At 41.1% G+C, this 11,822-nt stretch overlaps 1 protein-coding gene across 1 annotated transcript; it reads right to left on the bottom strand.

Moving 5' to 3' along the window:
- Positions 1–783: 783 nt before the first annotated feature.
- On the bottom strand, positions 784–4,827 carry LOC107572161 (protein FAM46A-like). The gene is made up of 3 exons (XM_016258571.1): positions 4,745–4,827; positions 3,749–4,607; positions 784–2,773 (listed from the first exon to the last, which is right to left on the bottom strand). The coding sequence occupies exons 2-3, from the start codon at positions 4,133–4,135 to the stop codon at positions 1,991–1,993; spliced, it is 1,170 nt and encodes a 389-aa protein (XP_016114057.1). The 5' UTR covers positions 4,136–4,607; positions 4,745–4,827; the 3' UTR covers positions 784–1,990.
- Between the last annotated feature and the right edge of the window lie 6,995 nt (positions 4,828–11,822).

Below are 11,822 nucleotides of genomic sequence, written 5' to 3'. Positions count from 1 at the left end.
CCCCAACCCCCCCCCCCCCCCCCCCCCATCCGGGGAGAGGGGTCCGAGCTCGATGTCCAGCCCGGCCCAAAAGTGCTCCCCCCGAGTGCTTCTCCCCGTGCTGGGGTAGAATGCTGAAGGTGCGGGGTCAGGGTGGCGGAGGGATGCTGAAAGTCGAAGGTAGGACGTACTTGGTTATTTATAGGAGTTTTCTCTTGTGCTGACTGGATAAATGGTGTAATCACTAATGATGAACTGGCCGTGTTAATTATCTGTGCGTGCTCCTCCCGAAATTTGTTTATAAACATCACTTAGAACAAGGCCTTAACATACAGCCATTGCATGCATGTGACCATAGGGTGTCCCATTTTTTTTTTTTTCTGAAAGGTGCTCCTGAGTGCCCCCCTTTTGCCCATTCCGCACCTTTGGACTACTACCGGACAATCTATGCAGCATTGCATCACTGAAGTGTAGACTTGGCTGAGGACCACAAAACCTTAGGGGAGCATTTGGGACAGGGTCTTAACATACGGCCATTGCATGCATGTGACCGTAGGGTGTCCCATTTTTTAGGATTCTGAAGGGTGCACCTAAGTGCCCCTAATGTCCCCCTTTTGCCCTCTCTGCACCCTAGGACTATCTACTGGACAGGCTATGCAGCATTGCATCGCCAAAGTGTGGACTTGGGAGCATTGGGGACAGGGCCTTAACATATGTCAGAGCACTCAGTTTCAGACTTCATGGTATAATTCAAGTGGGGGATTGTGTTGCATTAAGTTCCAACAGCATGTAGATGCTTTTACGTCAAGTATTGTTGCTTCACAATCTTGAGGAATATCAAGAATATCTTTGGTATATGTTCTGGTTCCCTTAAATGAGCTTCTGCCTCTTACTGCTGTGTCTCTGTTGGTCTTCATCCCCCAGGTTATGCAGGTCAGAAGTGTAAAAGGTATAATCTCTGGATTTGGTGGCTGTGTAATAATTAGGCCATCAGAAAAACGCCAGGTAACCTAGATATAACAACAACAATTTGGACTTAACCAACTATAAATTTTCTTCCTGTTCAGCCGCAACCTGTTTTACTTCTCTGCCTTAGATGTAATGGCATTGCCCTGGACATTTTAATCTGAGCTAAGCCAGCACTGAGCCAACAGTACATTGAGGTCAGTTTAGATGAGACAAGAAGCTGTGGGAAAACTCTCATGTACAGTCTTACACACAGATATACAAATCTTGCCAGTGCCTCGGATGGAAAAATGGCTCTTATGCAACTATTTCATATGGACCCCCCAAATTAATAAATTATAATAAATAGGTCTTACAACTATCTGTTGGAAGTTCATGATCAAGTGGCCTTCAAAATTTATCATCCATTTGCTATTTTACACTACCTTCACTCATATGTGTCTCCAAAAACATGTCGTGACACATACTTCGGGGTCATTCACAGAGTGACTTTAATTTTTCAGTTTAAGGCACTTAACTGATAATCTGTTTTGGGTATCTGGTGTCTATGAGAATATCCTTGGCTTGAAAAAAGTGTCCATTGATTTTAGTCTGATAGCATGAGTAACGAGCATCAAAAAAGTTATCTTGCTAATCTGTCTGCCCTTTCAACACATTATGCGGTATACCTTTGATTCTTCAAGTATGTCTATTACACACATATGTACACAAACACAAAGATAATCCCTTTTGTGTCTGTATTACTCAGATGCTCTTCATAGAGTTTCCATGGTGTTTCCTCTCAGCCAGTGTTGTGCTTCTGTAGGTCTGGCAGATGGAAAGCCTAGGTAGAACGTGCTGCCCGATTGGAACAAATACAAGTTTTTACCCTTTCTCTCATCCGGCGCGCTCATAGCTTCTCCTTGCAGCAAGCAGGCAACAGTCAATCGGGAAAGTCTTGGATTTTCCTCATGTTGTAGAGCACACAAATACAGACTTGCCAACTGGTCTCATTGGGCGAGTGCTCTAATTAGACATGTTGGGCAAAATGTGAGTTAACAGTCTATCAGTTGCAGGGCAACCATGGTGAGAATGTGTGGGTGGGCTGCCAGGCATAGACTGGCTGCACCTGAGCAATGTAGTAATTGCTAAAGTTGCCATCCGCAATGTACGGTGCAGGCTGGTAATAGCAAGTGACGTTAGCCACATTGGGAATTACATTCTGCTCTGCCAGAACACGTACTGCCAACATGGTGATGAGGCTCAGAGTCTGTCGCCTTTCATGTCCCATCAAGCATACTGTACTTTCATTGACTACACTGTACAGCATGGTCAGGTACTCGTACTTCCGGTCCTCTAATCCCACAAAGTGATTCTGCAGATATGACTCTAATTTGCGCCTTTGTTCTGCCACATCTGAGAAGTCGATGAAGAACCGGGAACACATGTAGCGTTCGAGAAGCTTCATCTCGACTTCCGAAGCCGCACAGAAACCTCGCACCAACAGGTGGCAGTACTTCAGCAAGCCGCCGCCCCGGATCTCTTCTGGATTTCGCGTGCAGATTAGTTTCCGCTGCAGGTGGTCCAAGGCTACATTGAAGTCTCCGTAAACGCTCTCTCCCACGATGGAGGGGTGGAATGTCTCAGCCATGGGGTTTTCAGAGAACTCGTAGAAGAGGAGGAGGGAGTCCAGACGGATCTGAAAAGAGTCAACGCTGAACTCAAATTGACGCCGCAGGGAATCCACAAACTTCAGTTCAACGTTCTTCCCGCTGTTGTTGGAGAGGGAGATTAGACTCCAACGGTCTGAATCATTACACACTTTCACCATCTTCTGCACATAAGCCTCCTGAGGAAAGAGAAAAAAGTTTTTTTGGAGGACAATGTTAGCGTGAAGATTTGTTCAATGAAAATTGTTAAAATATGAATATGTTAAAAGATGGAGATGCACAAAAGGGTTTGTGGGTGCAATGTGAAATGTTTAAGCAGACAAATAAATAATTCTTGAAATCATTCCCCTCTGTATTTTTGAAATGTGTGCAAGAAAAAAATTATATATGTCTGCAATAAGCATACTCTCAGTAGCAGAAGACTACAGTTGATAATTTTGTTATTATAAAGTGTCTTTGCATATCTAGTAAAGGCATTCCATCACAATGCTATTGCTTTAAATTATATCTGCCTAATTTGCATACATGAAAAGGCTATCTGCCTTTGCATACACTAAGTAGAGAGAGGAGAAAGCGGATCCATCGTAAATTGGTTTAGACAAATCCTCTTTGTAGTAGAAACCAGCATTTTTACTACCAGTGTCCTTATCTTATTGCAGCTTAAATGTAATATATGCCGACATGTCTAGGTCCAGTCAGTGTCAAATTATAGCATGTCGTGCCCTTCCCCTTTATTAAACACATTAAACATATAAATTATATCTGTTACTAAGTGGTTATTTAGCTGAATCTCTCTCATCCTTATCCAAACTGACAGTACACTTAAATTAAGGACAGTCCTGATGGAGTAACCTGAGGTTAAGTGCTTTGCTGGAGGGTGATGAATCAACTCCTGCAAGGTTTGAACCCACAGTTTTTCGATTACTAGCCAGGATTTTTAGCTAACTTGCTTAAAAACATCTTAAACCAGACTAAGCAGGTTTGCTGAACTTTAAAGCTGGTCTCCAGGCTGAGATGTAGCCAAAACCCCCATGTAAAAAATAAATAAATAAAAAGACCAGTTTATGCTGGTTTAAACTAAGTAGGGCACCGGGTTACAACACAATTAAAACAAATACAATAATTTACAAATAATACGGTCACTAAATGCTTACCTTTAATGTAACTGGGGTGATTTTCTCTTTATTCACTCCTTCAGGCAGGAAATCCAGGAGGGAGTCGAGAACGATATCCTTGACGGTCTGAAACTCCACTTCTCCTTTCATTTCCGCGCAAAATATGAGGTCCAGGTCCTTGTAGCCCAAACCGCTGTCCTCGTGGAGAACGTGACTGGCCGCGGAACCGTTCAGTCGGACCTCTCGGACGTGAATCTTGCGCTCTTCCATGCGACACCGCACGACTTTGACGATATCACGAGGTTTCATCTCCAAAGTGGGGAAGTTCCATTTGCCGTGAATGGGGATGGATTCGGTGAGGATGACATCCAGACGCTTCACCTGCTCCCAGTTCAGCACGCTCAAGTTACTTAGATTCACTTCCATGGCGAGTGATTACAGATTGGTTTGTTATATAGTCCTACAATCAGGTCGTTTCGGCCGTATCACACGAAACGAGGAGCGGATGCGCGAAGAAAATATTACAATTTCATTAAATAATTCTAGAAAAAGTATTTTTAGTCGGGTGAGAGTTTTTATGCACGTCTATGCATTCGTGTTGCATGCAGCGTGTCGCCTCTGCGCCTCACCTCTGTGCGTAAAAGCTCTCCAGATGTCGCGTTTGCTCAGAGAGCTGAAGTTCGTGGCGAGTGCGGTGAACGTGGGTTCTCACGGCTCTCGGTGGGGCCGTGATGATCAAAATGATTGCTGCATGATTGCGAGGAGTTTTCGCGTCTGACAAAAAAGGGCACGTCTTTCCAAGAATACGAATGTCAAATAGCAGAAGACCCCGTCCCTCTCCTCAAACAAAACGAAAGTTGGAAGCTTCGAGTTTTTACATGTTGTTGTTGTTTTTATTCTGTAAAAAAATAATATGTAAATAAGTCAACCAGTAATATGCGTAAATAAGTCAACCAGTAATATGCAAATCATGTTAAAGTGCGCACTAAAGAATATTGGTGCGCATAATCGATAATACGTAAATGGAAGACGTACTTGTATGATCACATTGTCAGCTGTTGCTCTGTGTAACTGCCGGTTGCTCATGTCATCTCGGTTGCACACAGTGAGGATGCATAGAGATTAACCCGCAAACTAAAGCAGGAGTGACGGAGAATTTGAGTGATAGCTGCGCGCACCAATCCAGACAATCCTCACCTACAGTAATATTATACACAGTTATACCCATTTACCGACCTGTTAAAACAGGACAGGAACATTTATAATAAGCAAAAGTATAGCTTATATATATATATATATATATTTTTTTTTTAATGTATTTATTCTGTTTCTACGGCACAAAGAAACAGCTGTATTGATACATGACTAAAAAAATTTTTTTAATTCTACTTGGTATATGAGCCAAAAATGGCAACATTTCTAAAGGTAATTAGCGTGAAGGTATAGTAACATACATAATAAATTAATCAATTAAAATTGACTAATTAAACAACCTTCCTGCCTTTATAGATAACACTGAATATCAATGCTGCCCTCTAGAGAAAGACATCATGCTTGTAAATTGAATTGTACCTTTATAAAGGTGAGTAAAAAGGTCTCGGTATCTGAGGCACATTAAACAAGACGTGTGCATGAGTTATAGAAAGAAAAGATAAAACCATGCTATATTTCAGGGAAAATTTAGCAGAAAAATGATATAGCTATGGCATATCTCATGTCCTAAGTGGACATCCTTAAAAGAAAAATGCTTCATAAAGACTCTAACGTCTTTATTCGCTTCTAAAAGTGCTGCAGGTTTTATTTTAGGGTTTGGATTGTGTGTTAGGGTTAGTCTGTAGACTGTAGTAATTGTAATTAGACTAATTTAAGGGAAAATGAACTCCCTGTTTAGATGGCTATGCAAACGTGTGTTTGTGAGGGAGTGAGACAGACGTGTGTAACTGTGTGTATGTGTGTCTGTATAAGAATGACTAGTTGGTAACTTTGTGTGTATAAATGACTGGCCGTAATGTCAGGTCAGGCTAGATGTCACCCAGAATCTATCAGGGGGAGCAGACCTGCGTCACAGTGGTAACAGCCAATAAAGCAGGATTATTCTAGATTACCCCCTACACCATGACTCTTGGACGACTTCTGAATGTGTGAGTTTGTGCTTAAGAGATGCAAACACTCTTATGCAAACAATATCTTTTTCTTTAAATTTTCGGGTGAAATGTGACCTGGCCCATTAGCTGTTGGCATGTGATGTTGAATGGGTCTGTATGGGAATCTGACATTCCTCAGGGTCAGTTGGAGTGGTCAGGAGTTTCCTGTCTCTCTCTCCACACACTCACCCAGAGTCATAAACTTTATCACACTGTTTTTCTTTTAATTGCCCAAATGCTTTCTCTTTAGCTCACACTAAAATATATGTTACAAAATTAGAAATGTGAGAGCCTACTACATTAAAGTGTCTGTCTCACAAACTCTTTCTACTCAGGTAGCTAGACATTGTCGAGGTAAAACAAAGACTGATGTTTGACTCCTGCAATGAGGTCGGATGAAGCTTTAGCCAATCCACCCCCCCAGCTATAACGGCGAGACAGTTATACGCTTTCTCTCACTCTCTCTTTCTAACCCTCACCACTAACCCCCTGCCAGCCACGTTGGGTTTTAGAAAACCCCCAAACTCACAGTATCATTATATATAATGCACAACCATGAAGCATAGAATGTTCTTATTTGCATTGATTGGACGAATACAGCACACAACCTGTCTCTAGCATTGTGCATCCTCATACTATAAATTACCATGTACTAACATTTTTTTTCTGAATGGACTTTTCAGACTACAAAGGAAACAATAAAACAGTCTCTTCTTCACTAAAATTCACTCACTTGACCGCATGTCAATTTGAGGCACCGCATCATTTAACACTGTACACGTTTGGCAGTGCAATGCGGGGTTAACAGCACAAAAGCAGGGTTTCATAACCCTGGGTTAAAAAGCATTGCTAACCCTGCCACTAAATTACAAGTGTGAAACCTTTACCTGGGGTTAAAAGCTGGGTTGAAGGGTGAATTTACCTTTACCTTCTCCCGGGGTTAAAAGTGGGGGTTAGAACGTTAAAGGGATAGTTCACAAAAATGATCCAATGATCCAAAAATGAAAATTACCCCATGATTTAATCACCCTCAAGCCATCCTAGGTGTATATGACTTTCTTCTTTCAGACGAATACAATCGGAGTTGTATTAAAAAATGTCCTGGCTCTTCCAAGCTTTATAATGGCAGTGAATGGGTGGTATTATTCAATAGCCCAATAGAAGTCCAATAAACTGCGTCTATCCATCATAAAAAGTGCCCCATATGGCTCATGGGGGTGAATAAAGACCTCCTGAAGCAAACAGATGTGATGTGTTTTTGTTAGAAAAGTATCCATATTTAAAACTTTATAAACTGTAATCTCTAGCTTCCGCTAACTGTCGTACGCTCGTTCACAATAGATCGATTAGCGTAAGTTTAAGTTAATTTAATGAGATATCACATATAATTTCTGTAAAACGGTAAGTGTTGCACATTTTATTGGTACAAATATGTGTAATTTGTAAAACGTTTGCAACAGATTTTGATCACTTACAACTTTTCAGAATTGCTAAAACACATTTCTTGAAACCATCACTCATTTTCTCAAAACCTTAAACGCAAAATCCAAATACTCAAACTAAATTCACGAAACCTCTGACTCTTCCATCAAAATCAAACAATCACTGCATAACCATTTCACTTGCACTCAAAATCAAACAGTGCTCTCAGATCACACACACATGAGTCAATAAGATAAACACTACAGAGCATTCATTAGACACTACAGAGAAAAAATGGAGAAAACATCATCCAGAACATTACAGAAAAAAATTTATTGAGTAAACAATTTTGCAATTCTGTAAAAAAGTATAGTAATTGCAACTGAGTAAGGTGAATATATTGTATAGGTCAACTGTATGTACTGCAAGAATAGTATTGTGCTGAATATTGAATAGTACTGAATGTTTGTATATATTCAGCACTTGGATACTGCAGTACAACTGCAAAGGCCAAAAAGGTCAAATAAAACTCTAAATGAAAAGCATGTTACAGTACACTCAAATACTGTAAGTTGTGCAATTGTAAAATCAGGGTCAATGAGAGATTCATTCTGTCTCAGCATCATGTCTTTGTGCTTGAGTCCGGCCTGAGGTCTTTGTCCACATCACAAGTAATGTTGTCTTTTTTGCTAGACAAAGAGAAAAAACCCTCTGGTCTGACAGATCCAGCCTTGATAACATTCTTTACAGTAAGCCTTACTCTTTCTCTACTCATCCTCTTCCTCCTCATCCTCCACTTCTTACATGTACACTTCCTCTTCTCCTCAGATTGTTTCCATCTATTGTTCGTATCATCATTCAGTCACCTGTGCCACTTGTGCACTCTGAACTGGCTCATATTTTGTACAGTTAGTTTGATCACATCATTAGAAACAAGTGTGAACAATTTTGAATCGTTGTGTGTAAACGATGACAACTGTGCTTTAGTTGTGTTTAACATTTGCCGCTTGTGTTTAGCATATTGCAGCACAAATGCATCACAGTGTGATAAATGTTTAAAGTGAATGAGAGTGTGCTTAGAGTTTTGCAACTTTCTCTACTCATCCTCTTCCTCCTCATCCTCCACTTCTTACATGTACACTTCCTCTTCTCCTCAGATTGTTTCCATCTATTGTTCGTATCATCATTCAGTCACCTGTGCCACTTGTGCACTCTGAACTGGCTCATATTTTGTACAGTTAGTTTGATCACATCATTAGAAACAAGTGTGAACAATTTTGAATCGTTGTGTGTAAACGATGACAACTGTGCTTTAGTTGTGTTTAACATTTGCCGCTTGTGTTTAGCATATTGCAGCACAAATGCATCACAGTGTGATAAATGTTTAAAGTGAATGAGAGTGTGCTTAGAGCTTTGCAAAAAGAGTGCATGGGATTTGCAAATAGAGCCTAACTGCCTGAACGTGTTTAAGGTTTATTCGACAAATTGGTTTAAGCTAGTGAGAATTTGGTTCAGAGATTGGGGTTTAGTGTTTTAGCAATTCAGAAAAACTGTAATTAGCACAACTGTCATTCATAGGCACTACTGAACAGAAATGTATAAGTATATTTTAAAATGCAAAGTACTGAATGTACAGAATGTGCAAATAAAGCTATTTAAAAACTTAACTTGCATCTTTACCGATTTGTGGTCTTCACACCCACTTGAACACTTAAGCCAAATACAGGAAAAACGTCATCGATCTGTGGGTACTGGGACAGAATGCAAAAAGAAATATTTTCAGGTACAGTGAGGTGACATTATTCTACTCAAATTACTACAACAGAACATGAATGACCCCAAAATCTCAATTAGGCTATTTCACTGTAGTATGTGTATATACACAGGTGCATCTCAATAAATTAGAATGTCGTGGAAAAGTTAATTTATTTCGGTAATTCAACTCAAATTGTGAAACTTGTGTATTAAATAAATTCAGTGCACACAGACTGAAGTAGTTTAAGTCTTTGGTTCTTTTAATTGTGATGATTTTGGCTCACATTTAACAAAAACCCACCAATTCACTATCTCAACAAATTACAATACTTCATAAGTCTATAATTTTGTTTCTGGTGTCCTTTGACAGCTCTTTGGTCTTGGCCATGGTGGAGTTTGGAGTGTGACTGTTGGAGGTTGTGGACAGGTGTCTTTTATACTGATAACGAGTTCAAACAGATGCCATTAATACATGTAACCAGTGGAGGACAGAGGAGCCTCTTAAAGAAGAAGTTACAAGTCTGTGAGAGCCAGAAATCTTGCTTGTTTGTAGGTGACCAAATACTTATTTTACCGAGGAATTTACCAATTAATTCTTTAAAAATCCTACAATGTGATTTTCTGGATATTTTTTTCTCATTTCGTCTCTCATAGTTGAGGTATACCTATGATGAAAATTACAGGCCTCTCTCATCTTTTTAAGTGGGAGAACTTGCACAATTGGTGGCTGACTAAATACTTTTTTGCCCCACTGTATATATATATTTCTTTATTATGTAATGTACGTTGCCTTGATCAAAATGTTCATTAACTGTTACTGTAGCCTGAACCGCTGGCTGAACGTCTGATGCATATGACACTCAAAATTTGAAACACTTCAGGAGTACAGATGAAACACTTGATGACAAAACATGATACAATTCCCAACAGTTAGTATTACTGTTTATTACCGTTTAATATTTAAATGATCATTAAAACAGTGTTTGATTACCACGATTTGGAAAAACTCACTGTAAATACTGTCCAGCATTAAGCAACTCCAGCCAGTTAGGCAACTATGATTGAGGACAGATCTACCTATATGGAAGTCATTTGGTTTTTAATTTTTATTTAATTTATATTTTATTTGTAAATAGGTTTTTTTTGGCTGCTTATACATGACTCAGCAGTAGCTAAATTTTCTCAAAGTTACCTCTCAAAAAGTTGGTAAATATCTACTTCATCCAGCGCTGTTTGTTCTCTGTATTCTTAAGTATCTTGATACTGTCTGTTTTACAGACTGAGAAACCGCTTCAGATGATTCAGTGAGAGAGCAATCTGGACAAATGTGAATCGATTCAGACCATTTTGCAAATTCGTTTGGCCAATAGAACAAGTGATTGTGTAACAGATCGGCCAGGCTCCGCCACCACCCAATCACAACGATCCCTCTCACCTGAGTTCTGAGCACCTGCACCTGTCAGCAATCAAGCACCTCATTACCAGCCTGCATAAAAGCACACACCTCAGACACCCTCACTGTCCGGTCTCGTTTACACATAGAGGACTCAATGACTTTGCTACTGATTACCTTTGAATACTTCTTGCATTACTTACCTCCTGTGTTCCTCCTAGTGTCTCTTCATCTCCAAGTGTCTCCTGTATCTCCTAGTTCCCGGATCGCTGAGGTGTGTGCTTCCCCCGGATCCCTTCCAGCCTCAATCAAGCAAAAGATTCAGATTACTCCACTCTCCATATCCTCTGCACTCTTACGGACCTTTCCCTCACCCTCACTTCCTCCGGACTCAACACCAGTACTCACTGTGACCAAATAAACTGTTTTGTATAAAACTAACCTGTTGTCAGACCTCTTCCGTAACAGCAACATCTGCATGTAGAATATCTTTGTGCAATCCTGAATTTAATCAAGACATTTCTGAGAAGCAAGATAAAACCATCTTTGGAAATAAAGGATTGAACAAATTTTGTCTTTATAAGGAAGCCTTCACTAGCGCCCCACTCCTAGTCCATCCAGATCCCGACCTCCCCTTCGTTGTGGAAGTGGACGCCTCCACTACAGGAGTGGGGGCAGTGCTGTCCCAACAGCAGGGGAACCCAGCCAGACTCCACCCATGTACCTTCTACTCATGGAAGCTCAGCCTGGCGGAAATTAACTATGACATCGGCAACAGAGAACTCCTTGCCATCAAGCTGGCCCTAGAGGAGTGGAGGCATTGGCTGGAGGGGGCAGCCCATCCATTTACCGTACTGACCGACCACAAGAACCTCCAATACCTTCGTGAGGCCAAACGGTTAAATCCCCGCCAGGCCCGATGGGCATTATTCTTTACGAGGTTCAATTTTACCATTACTTACCGCCCTGGTCCCAGAAACGTCAAGGCAGACGCCTTGTCGCGTATTCACAGTCACCTAGAAGGCCCCGAAGAACCAGAAAGCATCATCCCACCTAAGATAATTGTCAGTCCAATAAAATGGAATTCCCCTCCAGTGGCCTCCAACACAGCTCCTAACAATCCGCCGGGCTGTCCTCCAGGATGTCACTATGTACCACGGACACAGCGCACCCCACTCATTCACTCTGCTCACTCCTCCCGAGGCACTGGCCATCCAGGGGCCAACAACACCCTCTCGCTGCTACGAGATCGCTTCTGGTGGCCCAATATGGCAAGGGACGTGAGAAGGTTCGTGCAAGGGTGTCCGGATTGTGCCATGTCCAAAAGCCCGCGCCATTTACCATTTAGCAAACTCCTTCCCCTTCCAGTGCCGAATCGCCCCTGGTCACACCTAGGAGT

This window comes from Sinocyclocheilus grahami, unplaced genomic scaffold, assembly GCF_001515645.1.
Source record: "Sinocyclocheilus grahami isolate Dianchi unplaced genomic scaffold, SAMN03320097.WGS_v1.1 scaffold1708.1, whole genome shotgun sequence".
Taxonomy (NCBI): Eukaryota; Metazoa; Chordata; class Actinopteri; order Cypriniformes; family Cyprinidae; genus Sinocyclocheilus; species Sinocyclocheilus grahami.
The sequence above is the reverse complement of the archived record's forward strand: the minus strand, read 5'-3'. Positions and strand labels throughout refer to the sequence as shown.